This window comes from Rhamphochromis sp. 'chilingali', assembly GCF_963969265.1.
Source record: "Rhamphochromis sp. 'chilingali' genome assembly, chromosome: 21".
NCBI classification, from domain to species: domain Eukaryota; kingdom Metazoa; phylum Chordata; class Actinopteri; order Cichliformes; family Cichlidae; genus Rhamphochromis; species Rhamphochromis sp. 'chilingali'.
Window position 1 is genome coordinate 25,027,837 of NC_137949.1, and position 27,085 is coordinate 25,054,921.

At 43.7% G+C, this 27,085-nt stretch overlaps 1 protein-coding gene across 1 annotated transcript; it reads right to left on the reverse strand.

Moving 5' to 3' along the window:
• On the reverse strand, positions 1-26,230 carry dync1h1 (dynein, cytoplasmic 1, heavy chain 1). The gene is made up of 78 exons (XM_080870093.1): positions 25,854-26,230; positions 24,680-24,767; positions 24,405-24,578; positions 24,024-24,279; positions 23,686-23,872; positions 23,313-23,584; positions 22,959-23,186; positions 22,191-22,844; positions 21,641-22,063; positions 21,353-21,532; positions 21,063-21,212; positions 20,784-20,930; positions 20,461-20,601; positions 20,115-20,291; positions 19,838-19,948; positions 19,620-19,739; positions 19,291-19,530; positions 18,965-19,120; positions 18,692-18,805; positions 18,476-18,586; positions 18,172-18,381; positions 17,921-18,067; positions 17,619-17,785; positions 17,252-17,425; positions 16,751-17,105; positions 16,455-16,649; positions 16,072-16,354; positions 15,882-15,982; positions 15,606-15,765; positions 15,133-15,373; positions 14,870-15,053; positions 14,513-14,725; positions 14,165-14,403; positions 13,904-14,060; positions 13,571-13,795; positions 13,252-13,482; positions 12,995-13,135; positions 12,667-12,900; positions 12,320-12,526; positions 12,094-12,215; positions 11,824-11,989; positions 11,561-11,724; positions 11,320-11,449; positions 11,042-11,175; positions 10,819-10,933; positions 10,578-10,739; positions 10,206-10,420; positions 9,906-10,110; positions 9,598-9,771; positions 9,369-9,488; positions 9,125-9,245; positions 8,705-8,900; positions 7,874-7,991; positions 7,571-7,786; positions 7,250-7,462; positions 6,964-7,091; positions 6,722-6,875; positions 6,389-6,535; positions 6,110-6,260; positions 5,746-5,999; positions 5,477-5,611; positions 5,293-5,387; positions 5,024-5,198; positions 4,863-4,938; positions 4,587-4,747; positions 4,393-4,504; positions 4,224-4,284; positions 4,016-4,139; positions 3,801-3,914; positions 3,537-3,707; positions 3,170-3,387; positions 2,983-3,086; positions 1,796-2,004; positions 1,378-1,531; positions 1,144-1,286; positions 849-1,017; positions 437-561; positions 1-321 (listed from the first exon to the last, which is right to left on the reverse strand). The coding sequence occupies exons 1-78, from the start codon at positions 26,101-26,103 to the stop codon at positions 193-195; spliced, it is 13,923 nt and encodes a 4,640-aa protein (XP_080726219.1). The 5' UTR covers positions 26,104-26,230; the 3' UTR covers positions 1-192.
• Between the last annotated feature and the right edge of the window lie 855 nt (positions 26,231-27,085).

Sequence of the window (27,085 nt, forward strand, 5' to 3'; positions counted from 1 at the left end):
TTTTCTTTTCATTAACCATCAGACAACGTCTCAACCTTCCAAAACACTTTCTAAACACTAAGAACTGTTACATGTTCACTGCAGTTCCACAAACATCTCTACTACAACTACTATTATGGGGTAATGAATGTAAGTGATTAAATGTGGTTTGATTATAATCAAGACTTAAAGTGAGGAAACGTCTCGTTTCAATTACTCTGTGCACAGGATGGCAACTCCACGCTCGTAGAAGCTGTGAGGATCTTCCTTGGTGGCGATGTCGAAGTCGACGGTGAAGATTAGGTCAGACCGGGTGAAGTTCAGGTACACGGGTAGAGTGACCTGCAGCGAAAGGAAAACACAAAAGGTGAGAAGGACAACTCCATAGCTATATTTCAAAATCTAGCTTTTTAGATCCCAATGGGGCTGGGGTTTTTTTTTTTTGGGGGGGGGTTACCATGTGTCTCTTCTCAGCATTACTCTGCTTGATCCAGCGGAGCTGAGTGAGAGGCAGCTCAGTGGAGATGGAGGTGGACAGAGACAGCTTGTTGTTGGCACAAGTAGCTCCCTGAAGCTTCAGACCTGATGGTGCAGCAAGCAAGATTGGAATGAGAAAAAGAAATTCATGTCTTAACAACTCACTACATTAGACCACAAATACAGTTAGTAGCATGTTTTAGAGTCCTGCGAACACCTTTTTAGGTTAGATTTCAGTCCAGATTAAACAAACAAACAAAAAAAACATGTTAAATTCATATGGATATGATTTAATTACAACGCTGTCTGTTCAGTCTAAAGGCCGCATTGTTATCTGATTTGTGCAGTGCTTTTGCCGCCAACTAGATCAGATGATATGTGTTAAGTCTAACCTTTGATGCCGAAGCTGCAGGCATCCAGTGAGGCGCCCTGAGCAGTGGTGACGTTAACCTCGAGACACAGCTCTTCTAGGGACCAGCTGTTTGCCTGTGCCACATACTGGCGGGTGGCGGTAATGTAAGCCTCTGGCACAAACAGGCTGCCCAAGCACACATGGATGTTCTGGAAATGATGAGAGGAAGAGACAAGGGAGTAGAAATAAAAAGAAAATGAAAACACATTTTGTTTTCATTTTTAACCAAACTATTTAAGAACCAAAGCTTGTTTGAATGTGTGCACAAACAGTACCTTCAGTTCCTTTGCACCCCCGCTGGCAGCTGCCTGGGAGATCTGCTGCAGCTGTTTGATACGTTCACTGAAGTCTGACACCCACTGGATTACAGTCATGGAGACGGGGACTGTGTACCGACACCAGCTGCGAGGGAGGATTCCTGAACAGACAGGTGTATACCACAGGTATATAAAGTATTCAAACAAATAAACAAATTCATTAAAGTACATCAAATAGTCTGAGTGAAGAACCTTTGACAAGGTCACTGATGAGTGTTCGCAGGTAGTTGGTCTGCTTCTTCTTGCCCTCGCACACTTGTACCACGTCGGACAGATCCTGACGGACCTCCTGAAGCATCTTACCTCCCATTTTCACTTCACGCTCAAAGAACCTGAACAGGGGGTCCTGGTATTTGGACAAAGATAATATTAATGCCAAAACAAAACCATAAATTAGAAGCCAGACAGATGTGCTTTGGTGAAACTGAAAAAGAAAAATTGTTCATTTACTGAAAATCAAACTTTTTAAAGTCCGTTATACCCGATTACCTCACATTTCAGGCACAAAGATTGAAAATCACCCGACGGTGAAACAATTCCTTGGTTATAAATGAAAGAAGGATATTGTCAGCACAAGCCTGCTTGCCAGTCCTCTATTCTCTGTCATTACCTTGATGTTCTCCACTGTGCGTTTGAGAGGATTAACCGTTTGCGGCATGAGCTGCAGCCAGTTGCAGGCGGTGGTGTGGAGGGTCCTCATCCAGGCTGGCTGGGTGTCAGATGTGGATGAAGTGCGCTCCTTCTTCTCAGTCTCGTAGGCAAGGTCATCCTCATCCTCCAACATCTGCATTTTCAGCATCTTACCCATCATGTCAGTGCCTGCGCAGCCCGGCAGAGGGAGTGATTGGGCAAGGAGGGAGGTGGAAGACAAGGCCATGGTGGGATGTAGGAAGGGAAGAAGAAATTAATCACAGAAAAGAAACAAACACCTTACCTCAAGGATGGGTTAAAGGGTTTGTTTTATCAAAAATAAAAAAAATAAAAATAGGACTACACTGGGTCAGACAAAATACACAAGGCTTCAGGCAATAATTCCAACACATGTAACCTTAAACGAAATTGCCAAGTGGATAACGATCCACATTTCTGAATGACTGGATCTGTAAAAGAAATCAGCACAACCCCAAAAAAATAAATAAATAATAAAAGGGGCGGGTTTTAAGGGAGAAAGTTTGTGGTGGAGTGGGGATGAAGGAAGGGGAGACTGGACCATGTGCTCAAGGGATGGATGCTTTGGCAGCCATGACTGTGGAGGTCAGAGAGGGGGAGTGAAAGGATGGGAAGCAGGCATGGTAGGATGTTTGAAGTCCTAATCTGCAGGTGGGACAAGATAACATCTAAGCAAAGCAACATGATGGCTGTGAAATACAGCTGCTGAAGGGTGAGGAGACCCACACCCATCCTTTGGGAAGAAAACCTTTAAAGTAAAATGGCTATGACTACAGCTACGCTGCACATTATAGCTATGCTACAGAAGGTTGCTTCTGAAAACTAACTGGTAAAGAGGGAAGAGAACTGATGGAAGGATGAGAGATGAGGAAAAGGAATGTTCTTAACATGTTTTTTGACACCCGGCACAGTGTTCTGTCCAAAGTAGACGCAAAAAACAACTAAATCTAAGATTTCGACCTCTCACTGCACGGCGACAGCCTGCCAAAGTACGAGTTATGACACTAGAATAGAGAGAGAGTTGGTTAATGAGCTACCCAGTGAGAATATTCAATCTCAACTTGTTAAGTATAAATGGAACACAGATGAAAAACAAGCTGTCGTTCAGTAACAGCAATAGCAGCATACCCTGAGTGGTAAGCAGGACCTTCTCTGCATTGCTCGGTAATCCGAGCCAAGATGGCGTCTGAGTGTCAGGAAGCATCTCCACCCAGTGCATGAACTCCTCACGTCTGTAACAAATCAAAATGATCAGACGCTTAACAGAGAATGTTTATCAGAGAACAACAAAAGCTAAAACTTATCAGATACTGACCGAATGCCATCAGGCATCTTGATGTCCTTGTGTCCGTCAACTTTGAGAGCCAGTTTGAACTCGCTGTCAAAGCTTCCCTTGGTGAAGATGCGGTCCAGGAAGGTGTTGAGCAGCCGCTGGTCAAACTCGTTGTCGATCCGACCTCCATAGATTGACTGGGCCATCAAGGTTTTCAGAGCTGCCCAGGGGATCTTGTCTGGAGCGATGTTCTGACGACCCTGTGTGTGCATGAGTGTAACGATTGGAGTGGAGCAAGGTCATATTATTTAAAACTGACCATTATCTAATAGATTTAGGCAACAGCTACAAGGAGGAAAGGATTAGTCATACAAAAACTAGAAAACATTTAAAGTGTTAATTCTCCAACCTTAGCAGTGTCATCCAGCCAGGTGTCAACCGTGTCACAAGCAGAACGGAGGTCAGACTCTCCAAACTCGTATTTCTTGGACCAGCCCAGTGGTGCGTAACGCAGGCGCTCCTGGATGACCGCATGGAACCAAGCAAGCAGGAAGTAGAGACGCGCACGTTCGTTGGGGGCCTGCGTGGATATGGGACAACATGATTTACATGGAGAATGTTTGGACAGCACTGATCGTTTATTCTTCACATTTGTGTGTGTCCATTATGTTACCTTGCACATGCGAGCCACTGGGATGCTGCTGAAAGTTCTCAGCATGTTAGCCTTGACGCCGGGAGGAGGCTCAAACACAAAGATACGGCCAGCACGAAGCAGATTCACTGGCACCTGGTGGTAAAACACAGCGGCATGAAAAACAGGAAGTAGTGAAAACTGACAATGAATTAATCCAAGTCTAAATGACAAATCTAATGAATGATGTGATATACCTTGGGGTTGATCTCCATTGTGAGGAACAGCCTGAAGCTGGCATGAGGCTGCATAGAGTGAAGTTTTTTCTCCAGCTGCATCAGCCACCCAGGGGCCAGATGGACGTTCTCCAGCATCACCCACCTGCAGGACAAGGAACAGTCAGGATATCAGTACAAGAACACAAACTGTACAGTCTCACAAACACAAAGAAACCACATTAGTCACCTGCCAGACTTGACAGCAGTATTGATGTCTCTGTCAGCCTTATTGAAACCTTCAGCAGAACCTGTGGAAAACATCAGTAAGCAGTTATTTACAATATCCTCAAAATTTCTCATTAAGCACTTGATCTACATTACTGGTAAACCAAAAGTTACGTTTATTTCCTTCTTACCGATAGAAATTGAGGTGATTTGTTTGTTCTGCTCAGCAGCCAGATCTCTGACAAGCCCACTGGCATCATAACCTGGCACAGAACACATCAGCACTGGAGTGCTGGGCTTCACCTACAGACACAAAAAAATAAGAATTATCAGCAAGAGTGACAATGGGAAGGTCATTGATCTGAAATAAATAAGTGATCATTACCTCACTGTCGATGATATTAGCTAGATCAAGAGGCTGCTCAATGATGCTCATGAATGTGTCTCCCAGCACCTTTGATACAAAAATGTGTGACATGGCCAGGAGACGGTCGGGACGGAAGGCCTGAATCAGCAGGAGCTGGTGCAGAGCTTGGCCAATGGTAGCTGAACATATAATGGACAGTTCAGGCAGATATAATTTATACAAATATATACACTGTAGTGTGTTTGTTTTGTTTTTTGCTTGGCCTTAATGTTTGTACACAATGTATATACTCACTGGACTGCTTCTCCTCTGACCACAGGTATGGAACAGCCAGCTCTGGAGTGTTGCTCTCAATCCACATGAAGAATTGCTGAAGTAACAAGCAAAACAAATGATTACTAATAGAGTTTCTAAGAGTCAAACTACAAACTACCCATCGGCCTACCATTACTCACCTCGTCAGCCTCGACTTTTTCAACCAAGTCTTTGAAAGCTGGCAGGCGGCTGAGTCGAACCATGGCCTCACTCTGCTCAGCGGTCAGACCTTTCACCTTGGGAAGTGGTGTGCCTGTCAGTACGATCTCCTTACCACGTAAGTAGTGCTGGAACTCTGGATCATATGGCAGCTCACTGGAAAAAAGGAGAAAATAAATAAGTAACGGTGCTTCATGCAGTATGCCATGACTGCTTGTGCTCCATTAGTGTAACTCAGGTGTTCTCTTACCTGGTCATGCCCTTTATGCTGATCTTAGCCAGCAGCATGGCAAATGTAATGTGGTCCTGGTGCAGCATACCTCTGGCAACCCTGTTGAACGCCACCTAATGCCACACAAATCACATATAAAGCTCATGACTGTTACATTCACCCCCCCAAAACAACCCTTATTCATAGGAGTTATGTTATAAACCTGGAAAAGATCCTTGGTGATGACAGCAAGCCTCTGTGAATGATCACTAATGTTCTTGAGGTTGGCGTTCTCATACAGCACTGTGTGATACGTGTCCAAGAAGAAGTGAAGAGAGTACTGGTAGAGGAAGTGCATCTGAAAGGAGAACATTTGCTCAGTTTATTTCTGAGTTCCTATCTCTGTGTGCATTGATGTTACAGCAATTTTGAGAAAAGAAGACAATACTACCAACAGTACTAGTTTAAAGAGCAAATGAGATGTGCCCAGACCTGGTTCAGAGCCTCCATAGTAAAGTAGATGCTGCTGCAGGCAGAGGACAGAGACAGGTACTGCTGTGACACGGCCTCCACCTCAGCCATGATGATATCAGTCTCCTCCACCTTCCTAGTCACCTCAGCTGCCTCCTTCTTCAGATTCTCCAGTGTGGTGATGATGGTGTCATCATCAAGGATGCGACCCTTAACCTCATTGAGGGCCTGCAGCAGAGATTTCTCCAGCTGACGAAGACGCAGCTGGAACTCGCCTGAAAGACAGTCATAATATAAGAGTTGAATCATTAAAATTTCACCAATCTCTTTTCCCACCACCTGTGTCTTATCATTTTATCACAGAATCTCAATGTTTCTGTCTCACCCTGCAGTTTAAGGAGGTCTGAGCGTTTCTCATCCACGTCAGGTCTCTCAGCCTTTAGGACCTCGTTGAGACACTGGCTCTGAAGGCTGCTGCGTGTCACAGTGAAGTTGACAAAGGTAACACGAGAGCACAAGTCTGGTGGGAACTCAACCTGCAGACACAAGAGACCATAACAATGCAGATAAACACTTTTGTATAACTGTTTTGTTTTGTACTTTTTAAACAAAGCAAATAACAATGTTAGTTGATCAATACTGATACAATAAACAGTGCCCTTACCGTTGGGTCTCGGGTAGAGAGGAAGATGACAAACGAAGGTGACAGATCAATGTCCTGGTCTCCAAGGGTGATGAGAACACGCCCTCCAGTCCTGCGGACCTCTCTGTTCAGCACTGGGTTTAGGATGGGGTCGTAGCTTTCTACGTCCTTTGGAAATAAATATTTCAAATTTAATCTCCCTTGAGATTAAAATCTATTTTCCAAGTTGTTTTTTATTACCCCCCCCCCAAAAACTCTAAACAAACTAGTCCTTTGATTATGGCAGCTTTAAGAAAATTATCAAGCAGCAAGCACACAAGGAAAACACTGGCAGTTGGAGAAGGTAGCTCTTACCTGAACCAGCAGTGGGTTTCCAAAACGCAGAGCACTCTCCAAGTTCTTCCTAAAGGCATCATCCAGGAAGCTGGTTCTTGTGATCTTGCGGTCTTTGTACTCATTCATGATGAACTCTGTGGCTTGGCCTGATGGATCGATTATTAGTGGGTACCTAATAAGAGATAAAGAAAGATCAAAGATGTTTAGAAGTAAGTTCAACTGAACACACAGCCTAAAGGAGATAGGTGAGGTTTGCGGACCTGTTGAACCGTTTGAGCATGATGGCATTTTCAGTACAGAGGTCATCAGCTGGGAGAGAGTTTGCTTGCCAGCGGAGCCTCTCATCTGCATTGGACAGGTACTCAGTTCTAGCAATATCTGTGCGGAACTGCAGGAGAAAATCAAGTCAGTGAGCACCTTGAAATTTGATCTATTGACAGCACTCTTGCTGGTGACTATGGTTTATATTAGTAATCACAATGAGGCTGACATTTGGAGACGTGTTGATCAAAAATGACTGGACATGTGGACTGGAGTAGGAAATACCTGAATGTTGGCCTGCTGCAGGTGATGAGACCATGTAGTGAACAGGTTCTGCCTCATCTGTTGTTCAAAGTAGCCGGCATACGTGATGAATGCTGCAGAAAGCAGACAGTCTCCTGCGATGGTGGACATCTGGTTCTTGAACGTCTCACTGGTCTTCTCCCAGCGGTCTCTCTCTGCTGACAGACTCTTCAGCAGGGCTGTGCTGCGGTTCACCTGGGAGTAAAGAACATAAGAAATGAGATTTTTTTTCCTCCAAGAAACTTCTGTTTAGTCCTGAACAGATGATCTGAACAGAACCAGGCATGTTTTATGGACAATTACCTTTGCCTCGACTGCTGCCAGATCAGCCTTGATGGCCTGGGCCTCAGAGATAAGGACAGCGTATTCCTCCTTGTACCGAGCAATGCTGGCCTCCAAGTCTCTGATCATCTGCTCCACCTCTTCTGCCTTCGTCTTATTGTCCGTGGCATCATCCTCAAGCTTCTGCAGCTCATTACGCAGAGGCTCCACTCGCTTCAGCATGTCAGCATAATTAAGCTAGAGGAGTGGTAGAAGTGTACATTAGACGAAAACCCTCATTACCCAGTTATAGTCCTTATTTTCATATTGTTCAGGCTTCTCTACCTGAGCAATCGCCCATTTCACCATGGGTCCACAGGCCAATGATGCCCTATTCACTTGGTCATAGTTGTAGCTTGGGTTGGAGAGATAGTTCTTCTTCATCTTCTCACGGATGGAGTCGCTGGAAATAGTTGAAATAGTCCAAGGAGTTACAATACAGCAGCACTCTGTGCAGTCAATAATCATTGAGAAAATCAAACTTGTGGAACAGTGTGGAGGATTATTTTGAATTGGGTTTGGAGGTGGGGATGGGAACAATTTCTACCAATTTCTGGCTGAAAGAAATCACAAGCACAGTAGTTTTTACCATCAGCTTATTCTTAGATTTAAAACCAGCCGATTACACTTTGTTCCAGTAGATTAACACTGATTGCTAATCACAGGTGCCACTTGTACTGATTAAATGGCATTTGTGCTTCCATTAGAAAACAAAAACAAAACACACTGACACATATACCTCATTTCCTCAGAGGAAAAGTTGACTATGCTGCTGATGAAATTATCCCTGATAATAACTTGTCTGATTTTTTTCCAGTCATTTGTCTCCTCGCCCAGCATAAGGCAGATAGACTCCAGGGCCAGTTTGACTGCAGCTGGGGGGTTGGTCATAGCCCGTACTTCTACTAGGTGCTGCCGCTTAATAGAACTCACGGCTAGTTAAGTGAAAGGAGGAATGTGTTTGCAAGATACAAATAGTAGTGTTTGGGGGGGGGGGAAGAATTTGGAAAGAGGTTCAGGGGGGCAAAGACAGAAAAACATGAAGGAGGGGGAGAGAGGGAGACAGAAGGGGAAATTTTTAGTAAACAATTATAAACAAAGATTCTCTCATGTCACCTGATCTCTTCAGCAGAGAAGTTAACAATGGTGGGGATGAAGTTCTCCCTCATGATGATGGAACGGATCTGCTTCCAGTCCGTTGTGCTCTCTCCCAGGAGCAAACAAATAGACTCCAGAGCAAGCTTCACCGCTGCGGGTGGATTGGCCATGGAACGCACCTCCACCAGGTGCTGCTTCTTAATGGACTTAACAGCTATCAACATCAGGTGAGCAAGGATGAGGTTTTATGATGAGGGAAGGGGGCATGATGATGGGAGGATGTAAGCAGAAGATGTTAACAAAGTCTACATAACAATTCAAGTGCTGTTGTACTGGTTTTGCTGGTTTTATGACATCAAATGACTGAAAGAATAATCTTAAATTAATTTTTTTTTTTTTTAAAGACACTGATGAATAAATGAACAAGAATCACTGTACCATTCTGAGCCTCAATAACAGCTGGCTCCACTTGGTCCAAATCCTGTTTGACGCTCAGCTGTTTGTCCTTAATCACCTCCTGCTGCTTGTACACAGCTTCCTGAATCTCCTGGCTCATCACCTTGAATCACAATGACAGAGTAAATAAATTAAAATCTTAAACACTTAAACACGTAATTGCAGGCCTAAGCAACAATGTCTAAAGTCTTTAAAAACTAGTCATTTCAAAGTTCAGCCTTCCTACCTTTTTCTTCTCGGCCTCCTGCTGGTCTTTCACCATCTTCTTCAGCTTGTCATTGGCAGCAGCATTCTTTGCCTCCAACTCCTGGCTCTTAATTCTCAGGTCACGACGAAGTTCCTCCACCTGTGAAAGGAGACAAACACAAGCACTTCTAACAAGCTGACAAAATTTTCATTAGAGAAACTAATCTGATGGCTTTTTAAGATTTCATGAAACGAAAAGGCTACTTCACCTGATCCACAGTCTCCTTGATCTTGCGGAGACCAACGTTGAGGTGCATCTGCTGCTCCTCCAACTCGCTGCGTTTCTCATTGAACAGGTTGGCATACTGATTGATGAAGTCAAGGTAGTGACGAGGAGTAATGGCCATTGTGTGACCGCCACGCTTGGCCAGACGGTTGTTTGCCTGAAAGAAGTTAAAAGTATTATTTATGTACGTCTCAGTAAATTTTACAATCATTTGTATCCAAGAACGTTTGCAAATTTGCAACTGCTGTTGAAATAACAATAAAGTAGCTCATTTGCTGGAAACAGCTCTACCTGATGAAGTGTCTGATGTACAAACACACAGCCATTGACGATAGCTTCTCGGTGAGATGGTGGCTGGGGCAGTTTGTCGTAGACGATGGGCATGTAGTCTGGCACTTTGTAGTTGGGCTTCTCCAGATCCATCTTGCTGGTGAACTCCTTACCCACCTGATATAGGGCCTCTGTGGACCAGTCTCCAAACCAGTTCAACACACACCTGACGCAGAGGAATGTTTTCAGTAAACACGGAAAGTCAGTGCAGTTTTCTTTTTCCTCACATTTATTACAATCATCCACTCTAAGTGTCTGTACCTGTTGAACAGGGCAGGAGATGTGGCAGCTCTGTCCTTCAGGCCCTCTGATGAGGGGTTCATGGTGAAAACCACGTGAAGGTTTCTGATAACCTGGCTGGTGAACCACTTGTACAGCTCCTCATGTGTGTCAAGCATCAGACCCTCTTTCTGGGCTCCTTCCTTACACTGAGTCATCAAGGTGGCATACTCATCTCCCTCAAACAGCCCAGGAACCTATTAAAAAAAAAAGAAGAAAAAAAAGAAGGGTAACATTAACACAATAAAAGCCAGAAAACAATGGACATACATTAACCTCAGAAAACTAGGGGCGGTGTTGTCTTTACACTCAAATGAATAAAGCACCACAAATAAGAAACTAGCTGTAAGTTACCTCTCCATTGGCCAGAAGTGTGTTCATTCTCTCAAGGAAACCAGAATCCAGCACATTGGACTCATCCATGATGAAGGCGATCTTCTCGTTCTTACAACCTGAGCGACGCAGCACAGTACGCAGGTCTTCATCAAAGTCCTCCCCAGTGTATTTCCTGTGTACCTGAAAACACAAAAACACGCTCAACAATCCATGCAAAAGGCAGGGAAATGTTCTATGACTACAAATCACTTGTATCTACCTTAATCTGGTAGACGCTCAATCCGTTCATCCAGGCTACAAAGCGGGACAGCGTGGTCTTTCCTGCTCCACTCACACCAATTAACAGTAGATGTCCCTGAGGCTGACGGAAGATTCTAACAAAGGATAAAGATTTTAAAAATGTAATCCAAAATTAATATTTATTTTTGTCATTTATAATTAAAGTAACACTGAGATGACAACGCTCAGAAGCCTTTACTCACCGGTCAATTCTGAGGACGTGGTCCAGAACCTCATTAAAGAGCACCAGAGGAACATCAAGCTCCTCCTCATAGAAGACCTTCAGACGGGCCTTCACGTAGTCTCTCAGTTCCTCCTGTTCCACTGGGATGTAATCCTACATACACAAAAACACAAACTCAGTAAAATTCTTACTAGAGCCATTAATGATGAAGTCAATTCTTACAACTCTTTAGTAACTTAACAGCAGCAGGATCAGAGTTTGGCCATCATATTTGAGTACATATGGCCACATATGTACCTTGGAGAGCCAGTTACTGTAGAGGATAGGCCTGTTGAGAGCCTTCTCCTTATCAATGTTGGGGAAGTGTTTGAGAGCGACCGTGTCAATGTTTTCATCTGTCCACCTTCTCTCTTCATCACCTACAAGCCTGAATGACACAATCAGATATGATCACATTTTAAACGTTACTATCAAAAATGTTACACTTTATAGCTGATGCAGAGCAAGCACAACTAGCCTCACATCAGTGAGCACCCACCTATCCTGGAAGAGACGAAGGGCTTCGTGGGCCCAGATGCGGATGAGCCCTTCTACAGGAAGAGTCTCAAGTGGCCGCAGGGCCTCGAAGATACCCCTCACCCAGCGGGTCATCTCTCTGGGAGAGTAGATGTAGTGGGGTTGTGTGTCCTGGGTGAAGCGCTCCTGAAGTGGAAAAAAGAATAATATTCAATATTTTTATTTATATGGAAAAAAAAGTCTCCAATAAAACATGCATATTAAGAGAAATGTAATCATCTTTACCTGAGACATGGTGTAGAACTCAACCATAGCGGCTGTAAGAGGTTCAGCGTAGGTTCGCAGAGAGGGGATAAGGCGCAGCATGGCACGGTTAAAGGTTCCATAAATCTGGGTAAGGGAGGCTGGGCCTGGATAGTCCACATACACCACAGGGACGTGACGCAGGAACCTAGAAAGATTATGTGGTAATATGACCACTGTTAGAGCCTGCCTTTTGCATTAAACATTAATTATACTACAGTTCTAATCAGATGTTCAGTCTGAGAGCTGTACCTGTGTGTGAGAGGCTTTCTGCCAGGGTCAGTGGGAGGATTACAGGCTCCAACAAATTGAATCCTCTCCAGTTTGACCCAAGTCTGGTCTGAGGTGCGGTAGAAGCCTCCGTGTTCCACCATCTGCACAGACATAGGATCCCAATTTGATGCAGCAATGACTTAAATGAAGTGCTTAGACATACTTAAAAGTACAAAGGGCTTAACACAGAATCATTTTGTCATACCTGTCTGATGAAAGAGATAACTCTCTGTGTGCCGTACTTGTCCATGTCTGGCAGATTGATCTCGTCGCAGAACAACACCAGCCACTTCCCCAGCTGGACAGGGGCGAGGACCACACCATTTGGAGTCCGCCGGTACTCGCAGTAGTGGTCAAACGTCTTCAGCAGCAGTTCTGGTGTGGTGGCACTGGAGAAGTTCAAACCAACAACCTGGTAGAAAGCAGCAGTAGACATTTTAGCTATTAGATGGGAACAGCTTAGTTACAATAATGCCAATATCTGATTAGAACTGATTGTGAATATTTCAAAGATCAGGCAATTAACGTGAAAATGATTTCATAGCCCAGTACCTCCATATCAGGCAAAGCCCTGAGGGCACTGAACAGGGTCATGGTCTTTCCAGAGCCAGGTGGTCCACACAGCACCAGTGGTTTGTGCTCGGCCAGCCATGTGTAAAGCAAAGCTTCATGGCGAACAGTGTCCAGGGTAGGAACAACAACATCTGGGGATGCCACCTTGTGGGTTTCCACTTCAATCTGGGGCACTTTGCCCTGCCAGGATTGCCACTCCCCTGAGATGCACACCTAAACACAAATAAAAACATAATAATTAATCTCTAAAAAAGTGGATATAGGGAATTAATAGCAGCAGCAACTCTTTGACAAAGAAAGGATGTACCTCATAATCAATGATGGGAACATTGGGTGCAGTGGGAAGTGGCACAGTGGTGATGCGACGGATATACTCCCCAAGCTCTGCCCTCATCTTCAACCTTCCATCACCAGAGAAGGACCAGAGCACAGCGTAGATCAAATACCTCTGCAAAGAAATTCCATGAAAACAATTAGTTTTAGGAAAGCACAGTAATCATGTTGATGCAACACCTCAGCATTTATACTTCTTTCATTACAGAGCAAGAAAAAGGAGAACATTACCTGCATGTACTTCTCCAGCTGATCAATGGGCATGGGGAAGTCGGGGTGGTTGTTGTTGTACAGAGCCACATTACGGCAGGCCTGGTGCAACATTGAGAACAATGAGCCCAAACATCGCATGCGGGTGAAATCCATGATGTGTTCCATCTTCGAGGCATGCTCCAAGGCCTTGATCACGAGGCCGGTGGAGGTAAAGTACGGCTGAAGGACCGATGCAGCATCTCGCTGGATCTAGTTTAAAGCAGAAAGTGGGGACAGCATTAGTGTGTTTTTTATTTGTTTGTTTTTAAATACAGCATGTGTTCTTCTCTAGATTTACCTGCAGCATTGGTGACGCAGCCTCGTCCTCATCCTCTGTGCCTTTCCTCTTCCGCTGAGCTTCATCCTCTCCCTCGTCCAATGGGATGCTGCGAATGCGAGCCAGGAAGTTGTTGAAGATCATGTCAGTGCTGAGAACATCCTCACTGAACCAGACCATACCACACCGGGACACAGTGGCTAGGGTGGCATACTTCAGATCCTGCACTTCAAACATCACACGCACCTGGACAGAAAAAGAATAATTTGGGTTGAATACTTAATGAAGTCTCCAGGACAGACTTCATTAAGAAAAGAGAAAAATAAATTTGTGTATAAACTGCCATGCTCTTACATTTGGTGGCAAGCTGAGACGTTCTCCATTGGGCAGGGTGAGCAGCTTGTTGTCATCCAGAACAGAGTTCAGATTTTCAACCCACTCTGGGTCAACGTCGCCATCAAAGATGATCCACTGACGCTTCTGTAGTTCACCTCGGACATTGTCAATGATCCTGAAATTGAAAGAAATCGTTCATTTAAAGATTAAAAAGAAATTAATTACAACAATTAGACTAGCTTGGAAGATGTGTAATTACTCAATTATTACAGAACTCACTTCCTGAGGATGTGTGTGAACAAGCCATCAGTCCATTCACGAGTGTTGGGGTCCAGGGTTCCGTACAGGTGGTCTTTGCTGATGGCCTTGGGATCGATAATGTGGGCCACGCCCTCCACACCCTCCAACCTTTCCAGGGCCTTGAGCAGCACCCTCCATGCCATGGTCTTCCCACTTCCTGAAGGTCCCACCATCATCAAACCGTGGTTGATCTGTGTGATCTGGTACAGCTGGAGCACCTGGAAAAGGTTGAACGACAAGTTAAATGTCAGTATATATGAATCTTATAACAGGAAAATGTTTAAAGCCCATTGAACTAAAGTATATCAGTTCCACTCAGCTTCATACCTTCTCTACCCACATGCTGCCTACATCGTCCCCATCTCCATAAGTGAGGTACATCTCTCCGCAGACCTTCTTCAGCTCCTCCCTCAGAGCAGTCATCTCTCCCCTATGGTACTGAACTCCAGGGAAGACGTCCGACAGCAGGCTGAACAGCAGAGGGATGTCTTCTGCCACCAGCTTGGGAACCATGGTCTCACACACACTCTGGATCAGGATCTAAAACAAAAAAAAAAAAAAAAAAAAAAAAATGACAGACAGACTGAATAAAACAACTCATTTTCTAAAATAAGTTTGTTATACTTGCAAAAACTCTGCCCTGAATAAACATGACCTCCATGTCCAAGAGTCTACTTTACATACCTCCTGTTCTGGAAGGTTCTCTGCAATCTCATTCTCATCAACATCCTCTCCACGCTCAAGCTTCTCTCTCTTGATTTTCTGGATTCGCTCACGCTTGACATTGCCAGCACTGATCAGCACGCTCTTGAGTGCTCGGAGACCGAAGTCGTAATGGCTCTGGGAGGAGAGCTGCTCGTCGCACAGTCTTTAAAGAAGCAAAAGATTAAGTTGTCATACCTCTGACTTAAAGTCCTGTCAAAGTTACTAACTAAAACAATACATACTTGAAGAAGGGCACAATCTTTTTGGCAAGGGTCTCAGCTGTTCGGAAACCTTGAGAGTAGAGCATGACCTGTGCAATGAGCTGGCGGTCAGGCTTGGTCATGGCCAAGCTACGGAAGAGCTTCTTCAGATTGTCAGGCAGGTTGGAACGGCCAGCATAGCCAGGGTTCATGGTGATGAAGATGGCCATGTCTGGGCTCACCTTGACCTGCTTGTTCAGGAGCTCTGTAGTGACAGGTACGCCTAGGAAAGTGACCAAAAGGAAAAAGAAGGAAAAAAGACTTACTTATAATACACTCCCCTGGAAAAACCTAATCACTGGTGATGAATATAGTGGCATATTCTGGTGATATTTTTCCTCAGCAGCATGAAGTGTTGAAGAATATTTGCTTTGCTGCGTTTTATTCTCACAAATGTCTAAGTCTGGATATTTCTCATTAAAAGGACAGCCATCTTTCACAAATACTATGCATACTTCTGTCTCTGTTGGGGTTGCTGTGCTCCCTCAAGGCGACCTGGATGTACTGGACCTGCTGGGAGACGGCCGACAGCATTCTCTCTTCCAGACGGTTGAACTCATCGAAGCAGCCCCAGGCTCCTACCTGGCACAGACCCACGAAGATACGGCCCATTGCCTGAAGGAGAAAACGAAAAATGGTCACTGAATTAATAAGCAATAACAGAGCACAGTGTTTAATCTCTGATGGTATGCTGGTGTCCTGTTATAAAATTGCTAAAATGATAAATTTACCTGGAAGTCAAAAGTCTCATCACAGTTGAAGACCAGGACAAAGCGTCCAAGCTGGTGACCGAGGGCTTTCACTGATTCAGTCTTCCCAGTGCCAGCAGGACCTAGATAAAGGACAAATTCAGTCAAGGTTGGGGGGTTGTTTCCCTCTTTGCCATGTTGTAAAACAAAAAGTTAAATAGTAGTTCCATACCAAATGGAGATCCACCAAGGCGAGCCTCCAGGGCCTGGGTCATGGTGAGATAGCAACGGTCAGTCAGTGGGGTCTGAACAAGCTTGTCCTGGACACCCAGGTACTCAAAGCCATAGTTGAACTTGGCATTAGCCATCTGAATGGACAGCTGCTGCAGGACATCTGTCTGCTTGGGATCAAAGTAGAAGCGCATCTGGCTGAGCCACTCAAAGGACTTGGGGTTGTCGATCTTGTTCTTGATCAGAGTCCTGGTTACATCACGCTGGTGCACCAGCTCTGTGATCTAAGAATGGAGAGCGAAATGGATTTTAGACAATTTTTATCCAACAACAATTTTTCACAAATATCAAAAGAAAAAAAAAAAAAAAAAAGTCCAAACTCACCAGGTGCTCCAGTTTCCTCCTGCGGATTGGAGGCTGCTCCATCAGCACAGTGTCAGCCAACACGTTGAGTGTGGCTTCCACATTCGACAGAACTCCCTGCAGTGGCGTCATGTCCCCACCACCAGAGATGGTGGTCAAGGCAGACTCGATGTTCTCAGACCAGGCAATCTGGGCGGACAGGACCACCAGCTGGGCCTGTGAAACGAGAATAAAGATAAGGCGACATTAACACAGTTCCAGATTTCAAGAGTGTATCGAAATTAAAACAGTATGGAATTAATTATTTAAATCCCAACCTGGTAGCGATCAATCCAGTTGATGTATTGGCTCAGGTCAATGGCTGTGCCCTTGTTAAAAGTAGTGACCTCTGTGACAGACTCTGCCAGCAGTTTGGCCAAGGTCACCCTCATCTCCTTCTCCACCAGTGTCAGCCACTCATTTATCTTCGGGTGCTCTGTGATGGAGACTGGTGTCTTGTAGATAATCTCTTCACCCTCACGTGATGAGATTCCCAGCACCTCAGTGTTGTCCTCATTGAGGAGGATGCTGGAGACACCAGCAAACATCTTTTTGAAGTGCTTCTGGAGTTTGGCCACGTTCTTGCTGTTGCCAATTATCTCAAGCAGGTCCTCGTCTCCCACAAAGTAGAACCTGCCAACAAGAAAGTAATTGATCAAATCATTGTATTAATAAATGCATTCAAAATATCCGATACACTCTTTCACTTTTAAAATACATTTGAAGACATGTTACACATTCCTCCTTCTGTTTGCTCAGCTTTAGTATGCCCTTCATACCTGGGGAATGAGGATCTTTCTCTCTCCAGGTATTCGCCAAGGGCTTTCTGGATTTTTCCAAGAAGATCAGCCAGTCGCTCCAGGGACCTCTGCACTCCCTGTATGTTCAGGACATCCATCACCAGAGGAGACTTTGTCACCTTCTTCATCAGTGCCAAGAACTCAGTGCTGATACTGGAAAAAGACAGAGACAGATTACACAAGAAGTTAGTAGAAAATATTTTTATGGAAGGAAATGGGGACTAAACATGAGTGCGCCAAATAAATCAGGTTATGATTCTTAAAGTTTACTTATATTTTTTTTACTTATATTTTTTTAATATTTTTAAAATGCTGACACGATTTGGCAGCATTTAGAAAGACTTACCTCTGGAATCTCTGAGTTTCTACAGGCAGAAGATGTTTGATGTCAGCACTGCCTGTAAAGATACCTTCCAGATAGACCCAGCGACGCTGCACATCAATCCAGACATCAAACAGAGCCATGATTCGATTCAGCTTGTCTTCCCAGCTCAGGGCATCTTCTTCAAACACCTGGGAGAAAACGGAAAGAAAAACACGGTACTGATGTATGCCATCCTGACTGGCTGAAATATAAAGGAAAAAAAAAAAAAAAAAAAAAAAAGCTCAACTGCCACCTTAATAAACTAAACGTATAGTTCTGTTTACCTTGTAGTAAGGAGACAACTTCATGGCGGACACACTGTTGATATGTTCTTTGACCTTGTTGAAGAGGTCATCCCAACCTCTAATCAGACGGCACTTGTTCTGGTAGTTCACCAGGTCGAGCTCGTAGGAGTTCCACACTTCACGGATCTGAAAACCAAAAGAAGCATAAGTACAATTATAGCATAACAAACCACAGAGCTATTTCTAATGATGTAGGCTATAACTGCCCATCTCTTGCAAATCTTCTTTACCTGTTTCAGGAACTCCTCCAAAGCCATTTCTCCCTGGGCTACCAGAAGAACATCCTTCACCACCATCTCATTCTTCTGCAAATCCACATCCCAAATCTGTCCAAGAGTCAGCTCTGACAGGACCCAGTTCACATGCAAGCGCTTCATCAGCTGCTTCCAGTGGCGGTCCTTCAGAGCCTCTGATTTAAGCTCAATCACCAACATGTTGACCTGGAGTGAAAAGGAAACCACAGGAAATGTAAAATGTAAATTTGTCGTGTAAGTTAGAACTTTTGATTAGTTTGAGTGAAACTAGTTTACTGACCTTCAAGTAACCTTTAAGCATCCTCTGTACGTACTCGTATGAAGCATACTGCCTCAGCCTTGCTTGGAAGTTCTTCAGCTGGTTCAGAAGTGCATCAAGACTCTGACGGAGCTACATGTACAAATAAATCAACTAATGTTATATTCTGTGAAGAATTTAAGGATCATACAGAACGGCACAGGGATTTAATCTAAATGTTTGCTCTGCTTTTGGTACCTTGCGTGGTTGTACAGAAACCCATGGCTGCTCTTTCATTTGGTCAATCTGCTCCCAGATCTTCGACAGTTCAGACCACACCTCTTTCAGGTCATGCAGCTCCTCCAGCGCCACCTACAGGTCACCACAAAGACAGAAATGGTTCAAAATGTTCAGTTAATGGTTTAATTTTTAGTTTATGGATAATGAAATGCAGCCAGAAAACATAATGAATGAATTTTACATTTATCATTTTGTAATTTAACCATTTATGTAAATGTGCGCTGGCATTACCTGCACTCTCTCCTCACTGCCACTGAGCAGACCAGTATCAGTAAGCTCCAGGGCCTCTTTGGCACGGGCACACTTCTCCCTTTCAACCTTCAGACGACCAAAGTTGCCTTCATAGATGGTCAGAGACTGAAGGGCCTCTTCAGGACGCAGGTTACCCTAAGGGAACAGATCAGACATTTAAAAAAAAAAAAAAAAAAAAATGTAAGTCAAATTTATCTGCCATTTCTAAGGCATCATGAAGTTATGCATCTAAAAATATTAACTACATCTAGCATTAAATGTGCTATAAATAGAAAACTAAATTTATTAAGATAAATATTTCTTACAGCAACTGGTTTGGTCTTCTCCCAGTCATTAAGCAAGTCAGTGGTGCGGTTTTCCACAGCTTTGTCCTCTTGGACAATCTTCATCTGCAGGTTGGCCACCTGCTGCTGGATAGCGGTGTCCTTGCGCTTCATTATGTCACTGAACGCACCCCATTCGCCTTCAATGTTGTCAATGTAGAGCCAAGAAGGAGGGAACTGAAATCTCTGCTTCTCCAGCAAACGCTGTCCGTTACGGAATAACTACGGGTAAAAAGGAGGGAGATTGTGATTAGAAAATGATTTTAATTTAACCGATTTTAAAAACAAAAAACATAGTTTGGAGTACTTACATCCACATTTTTCTCAAACTGTTTGATCTTTCGCTTCAGAGTCTGGACATATGTTATGAAGTTGACAGCATCTGAAGTACTAGCCGTGTCCACAGAATGTTGTTCGAGATCTTGACGGGACTGATGAGGAACAGCAAAGCATGAGTCATCTGTCCTGAATAACTATTACCCTGTGTGAAAGTGATCCATCCAACTATGTTGGTAAAACCATACGTTACCTTGGAGATCTGAGCGTGGAAGTCCTGCATGTTCTGTCCCAGCATCTGACCAAACTTGCTGAGAACCTCCTTGTGCCAGGAGTCATACTTCAAGTTCACCTTAGACTGGACCTGTTATCAGATAGAAATATGAAAATTTAATGTATAGCCAACACATGGGGGTTCTGGATTGTCAAAAATACAACTGCACGAAACAAATAAGGGAAATTTTAATGTGGAAATGTATTTCTCCTCCTCCTACTTAAACACAACACTGCGAACCATCAGTCATTACTACCTTGCCATAGTCGATGACCACTGGTCCAAACTCTTTTCGAGTCTCAGCATTGTCAAAGGTTCCCCTAGCTTTGCGGATCTGGACCAGCAGGGCTTGCCACTTTGTGAGGTCTTCACCAAGACGGTTGTAAATGTTTTCAGCTTGCATGTCCCACAAGCACTGGTACTGCAGCCAAACCTGAACAGCAGTAACAAAAATAAAGCATATAAACAGTGAAATAACCACAAATGTATATCCTGTATGTCCGAAGAGTCATAAAAGCTAAAGACAAACAATAAAAAAAATAAATAATCAATAGCTATCAATTTGTAAGGTAATGTTTTATTTTAAAATAGGTGCCCCTTACCTTAACATACTGCTCCACCTCATTGACGATGTCTTCCACAGCATTGTAGGCCTCCTCTAAGGCCGCAGGTCCATCAGGCATCCTTGTGAGGGCATTACGGTAGAACTTTTCCTCCTCTGAAAGCTCGTAGTGAACACCCACCTAACAAGGAGGGACAGAGTGGCTTAAATAAAAACAGTACAAAGTACAATAGGCCAAACCATCAAATATCATTCCTGCCTGAGTAAAATAAAGACATTTTGTCTAAAAAGTGGTTTTACACTACATGATTACCTACACCAGATATTCACCAGTGCAAACAACAACTGTTTTAAGATGGCTACCTGGTATCTCTGACTCTGGATCCTGGGCAGAGAAAGTATAACCATCTTCCAAGCAAACATCTCCTGGTAGAGCTTGTAGCGACAGTCTTCAATTGGTGGGTTCAAGTAAATCACCTGGTTAGTGATCCTCAGCTCATGGACCACATTCTAAGAATAAAGAAATAATAATAAAACAGCAAGCTGTGCTTAGATGTTCATGGTTTTCCAAGATGTTAAAAGAAGTGTATCAACATTTGAAAAGCGTGACAAAGCAACACAGTACCACTTCACAACTCTCACCTTGATTTTGGGCTCCCCTCCTGGTTTGTGGCTGACTTGTGGAGCCTCTGTGTCCATGTCCACATCAGCTTTGTCTTCTACCTGGCCACGGAGGACCTGAGTCCAAGCCTTAAGACCAGCCTGAAGACGCACTCCCAGGATACGCTCAATCTAAAAGAACATCCATTTTAATAACATAGCAACAAGCACCCTATAAAACAAAACAAAGGTTCAACTATACACCAAAACATTCCAAGTATTTCTATTACTTTATATTCGTTACAGAACAATATGTAACTTTCAGTACAGACCTCAATGTCAAGCTTGTTGACCCAGATGGGCAAATTGGAATAAGAATGGAGGTTAAGGTCATCCACAGCTTTCTGCACACGGTTCAGGATGTCGGAGAAGGTCTTGTGGTCAAACATGCAGGTCTCCAGAGAACGAACCTCCAAGTCAATCTTCTCTTCAATCAGTAAGAGGTCGTCCACCTGAAAAACAATAAGACAAAATTGTTTGATACAACTTGTCATTTAAAAGTTAAATGACAGTTTGGAGTCTGTGTTCGTGCATATCTGTAACATCTATTTCACACAGACCTTCTCCTGGAAGTTGAAGACCGTCTCAGCTAGTCTCTGAACATAGGGATCCAGCTTGTAAGACTCCCAGACGAGAGTAATGCCCTCAGTTATGAGAACCTGAACCTCTTTCTTAAGTCCAGCAACCAGCAGGGAGATGGAGGACCGCTCCTCTACTTTCTCACAAGTACGCTCGTAGGTGCGAACGCTCTCGATCAATGAGATGGCAAATGGGTACAGCTGATTAGCTTGGTGGGCCTTGTTGACAATGGCCAAAGGAACACGGAAACTCAGCCACTTGAGGTTGCGGACCTCTTTGGAGAGGGTGATGATCTCAGGAAGAAAGTTGACTTTAAGCTTAAGCATGTTTCCTCCCCTTCCACGGGCCCGGGTACTTTCAATGGTGAAGATCCGACCAGACACACCAAGGTTACGCTGCTGAACCTGATTTAGAAAAGAAAGGGATAACAAATATTTTGAATTTGCAACTAGCCCAAAACAAAGGAAGCAATATGTAAGAATTACAATCTAATATTCTTCCAAATGTCTGAATCGGTGTTGAATAAAATACCTTCCGGGCCCAGTCATCAAATATCTCTTGAGTGTTGAGTTTAGCCCGGAAACTATCTCCATCCTGCTTCAGCTTCAGCCCTTCCACATGGTTCTCCCAGCCTTTTCCCAGAACATCTTCAACCCTCTTCATGTACGCAGTCAGCTGACGGTCTATCTGCTTGGCCCAGATGATGGAGCCAGACACCGGAGGCAGGTCCCGGACATGACTCATCTTACAGGCCTGGCTCTGAGGATACTGCACTTTGAACTTGTCGTGCAGCGATTCGATGTCATCTTTCACACGCTGGATGAGCTGTGTCTGATACTCCCGGATGGCACCACGGATGTGGGGGCGCACGAAGAGAGCATTGAAGCGGGAGAAGATGCGGAACATCTCATTGGCATTCTTGGCAGTACCCAGCTGATCACGCAGGCGGGCCGTGATACGGGTCTCCACGCGGTCAATGCGCTCATCATAACGTTTCATGGCGGCTTCCCAGGCCTCCGTGCCCTCCTTGGACACATCCAGGCCATCAACCTCTTTCACATTCTCATATGCCAGGTTGACCTCCTCAATAGCATTGGCATCAGCAGCATCAAAGAGAACTCCAGCCACCTTCATATCTTGAGGTTCAACTGTCTCTCCAGGGGCATGCTGAGGCACTGCAGATACCTTAAAAAAAACAAAAAAACAACAACAACAGAAGAATAACATTAAATCTCTTAGTCAAGATGTGATTTTAAAAAAAAAAAAAAAAACAAAACAAAACACTATTTAAAGGTTTACCTGAGGCCTCAGCACACGGACGATGACAGCCCTCAGCTGCTCATGCTGCCTTCTGAAACGCCTCATGTGGTCCAGTCGGGACTGAAGTTTCCTATGAGCAGGGCTCAAACGCCACACCATCTTCAGGTTCTCCTCTCTCTTCCTCTTCACGATGTCCCTAAGAAGCACCTGCAGTTTCTCATACTCATCCTCCCAAGTCTGGAACACCTCGAAGCAAGCCACCATCACCTGCACAGAGAAGCGTAAGGGCATTCAGGAAAATGTATAATACTGTGAGTGGCCAAGGTGTGTGTGTTTGTGTGTAATTGTGGGTGTTATTTTATGCTGGAGACAAAAAAAAAAAACCACACCAACCTTTTCAAATTCCTCATAGGCTACATGCATGAGCTTCCTGGTACCCAACACCTTGAGCAGCTGGGAGCTCAGGTCCCTGGAGATGGCCTCTACTAGGCGTAGTGCTCTCTGGATGGGATACTTTGTGTTCCTGATCTTTTTCAGGTGAGTAAATATGGCCATTAGAGCCTGGCGGATCTTATCAAGCTCTGAGGCAGAAAGCAGGTCATTAAGAGGGAAGTCTTTCATCAGAGGATTGTAGTCATTGACGGTTTCCACTGCCTGTTTCAAACCTGCAGGAAGAAGTAGAGGAGAAGTGAACATTTACTCGCGCTTTTCTAAATGCAAACATGTGTTGAGCCAGCCAAGTAAAAACAGCAAAGTTATAACTTACCAGTGTCTGTATCAAAACTGACAGTAGCATGGAAACGTTTCCCGTGTTTCAGGATGTCCAGAGTGAGAAGAACCTCTGGGCTCTCTCTCTTCTCTTGGATCCTGTTAAGGGCTCTCTCCAGATTCAGCCAGAAACTAATTTCCTGCAAGGCTGTGCCCGAGGCCGGGTCACGATCGAGCTTAGTCACCTAGAAGGGCGCGAGCAATGATGATAGCAACCATAAATCAAGGGTTTTTTATTAGAGAGGTTTTTTTTTTTTCCAAAGACTGGTTTTGCTTTGTTATATACTTCCATCATGGACTTTTAAATTGGGACAAATATATAGAAATTCCTCTTACCTTTTGGATCTCCCTGATCCAGCGGTTAACTCCAGATTGCAGCTGGTTCAGGAAAGTAGGATCTTCCACCTTGTCGCCAAAGTCAGTGACTTTGGGCTTCTCCCCACGCTCATAGCACTGCTTGGCGATATTTGTGATGATGGGGTGGATGAGCAGGCTGATTTCAGGAATCTCAATATTTTGCTGCAGGTGGAGAAGGCCCATCTCCAGCTCAGCAATCTTCTTCTCGACAGAGGGGGCCATTTTATCCCCATCTCTAGAAAGTTGTAACAGATAACAATGTTACAATGTTTTTTCCTTCCATTACATTTCCATCCATTACAATTCAATGCAAGTTCAGGATTTAGTTTATTTAAGGAAGGCTTTGCAAAGTAACATTACCTGTCGGCTTTCCCAGACTCACGAATGTAGGACTTGAAGAAAGGCGCGACAGCATTGCTGATGAAAGAGTGAAGCGTCTCGTAGGGAGAATCCTCGCTCAAAGTCAGCACTCGCACCTGGGTTGATATCGGTTTGTCTGCATCAATGACGCCTGTCCTCTTGATCAAAGCCAAGCTACAGAGTAAAGAAAAGGTGAATGTATTCATCCAGAATAGCCAGAATTTAAATAACTGAAGGATCATATGCAGTATTACTTTTTCCAGTGCATTATTTACCTGTTGGACTTGATCCCATAGTGGATGTCAATGTTAACATTATAAGTGATGCACTCTTTCTCCTCCTCACTTTCATCTCCGACCTCCTCTGTGAGGAAACAAATACATATATTAATTAACTAAACAGATGACCCATCATTGAATGTGTGCATCAGGTTCTTCATACTAGGTGTAAAACAAGGTCAAAGTAGCACATTAATACCTTGTCTATGTCAATATGAGGACACCAAAGTGCAAATAGTCTTGCTTTATTACATTTCCATTTGCCTCATGTACAATAAGGTAGGGCATGTGACTGCTTTTATTTTTAAATTATTTCAAACTATTTAAAGACATGCATGATTGACTCCTTAAGGCCAGTGAAGTTGCAATGCAGCTAAAAAAGAATTAAACTATTTGGACTCTAGATAGATGTGCACAATGAGAAATGCTGCAGCAGATGATGGTGCAGCTATTCATGTCCACACCCTCCCTTACAAGTGATGAGTGGGCTGCATTGCAGTATCAGTATTATTAATGCAAAACCGCGAATAGGCCGGGGAAGTGACTCTTTGGGCTAGGAATCCAAAACCTCCAGGCTAAGACTGGTCATGTGTGGTATCAAAGGATCAAGATTCAGCACAGATATAGTAGGAAAGCAGCTCAGAAGCTGAGGATTAATTTGCCTGGGGAAACTGAAGATAATGTGTTTATTGACACAAGCTGGTTCACATGATAAAATGACTTACAGCTATGACAAAGGAGCCATTCTCTTTGAATTCCTATAATTATGCTTCATGTTTTTATTATGACTGTGTATCTGTCTCGTTATTTGTGCACCAGGCCTCAACGTGATATGCATATATAATAGCTTTATATAAATGCAGAAGGAACACAAAAATAACGGAGTTACGTCAACATACAGCTCCATTTTTTTTATTGTTGTGATTGATTGTTTTATCGTCCCCACCCAGTGCGGCGCAGTTATCTTAGTAAGTAGATGGACAGCTTTAGCGACATCTGTTAATATCGTTGTAAAAGCAGCAGTTAACGATGAGTTTCCAAACTATTTGGCAGGTGGTTAACAAGAAAAGCTAATTTGCAAAGACGCCGACTTTATTCTAAAGTAACTGGGTGAACAAACAGTGTTGCTATTAAAATCATATTTGTGAGCTAGTCGAGTTCTCTGACGTACCTTTCAGAGCGCTTCTCTCGACCAGGATGGTGTGAATCTGGGGATCGGCCAGGAATTTTCTCATCTGCTCCACGGAGCTTTTCTCTTCTAGGGCGGTTTCCAGCGAGGCCGGGGCCTCTCCGCCATCTTCCAAAAGCAGCGGTACCAGCTTCCGAATGTGCTTCTGCAGCACCGAGGTATCAGCCACCGTCTGAACGGCCGACACCTCCATAGTGCCGGAGTTTTCCTCCGTCCCCCCGCCGTCGGACATCCTTCTAAGAGCGTCAACGACGACTAGGTGTTGTGTGAAAGTGAACAAAGAAAAAAGGATGACGGTAACAAGCTGACTGCAGCTTCTACCAGCGGGTCATAGGTTGACTGACTGCCGCTGTCAAAACGTCGCAACCGACGCAATCTGTTTTATATGCGCAAAGGATTATGGTATTTGTCGTTCCTTAAATGGGGAGTTCACCGAGTTGTGGTCGTCAAAGACTACAATACCCATAATGCAGTTGAATTAATCAGTTTTTTTTCTGTCCTTTTGTTAGTACCATGTGCGACAAATAGGGGGAGAAAGGGAGTTGTCTCGAATGATGCAGCTGAAATAGCTTTTAAAATACAAACTTTGATTTGTGCTATTGTTAATTCAATAATAATGTAATTTTAAAAAATCAAAGGCATGTTGAGGCCCATGTTCTATTGGGGACTACGAGTACCAAAATAAATTTGATAAATAGATAATTAATGAATTAAATGTACCATTAATAAATTATAATTGAAAAAAATGAATAAATGAATTTATGGAATGTTTTAAAGAAATTAATTGACATTAATTCATTATTTACTCATTTAGTTGATTAACTATTTCCTATTTTAATTATTAAATGACACACTTTAATATTCATTTAATTCAAATCAAATCAAATCAAATCACTTTTATTGTCACATCACATGTGCAGGTACATTGGTACAGCACATGTGAGTGAAATTCTTGTGTGCGAGCTTCACAAGCAACAGAGTTGTGCAAAATACAATAATGTAAACAAGCAAAATACAAGAATGGCTACATCTGAAACTAATAAATATATGTACAATATATAATAGTATATGCATTTCTGGATGTGTATACTAAATATCTTTCTACGTGTGTGTGTGTGTGTGTGTGTGTGTGTGTGTGTGTGTGTGTGTGTGTGTGTGTGTGTGTGTGTGTGTGTGTGTGTGTGTGTGTGTACACATATTTTACAAATTAAATA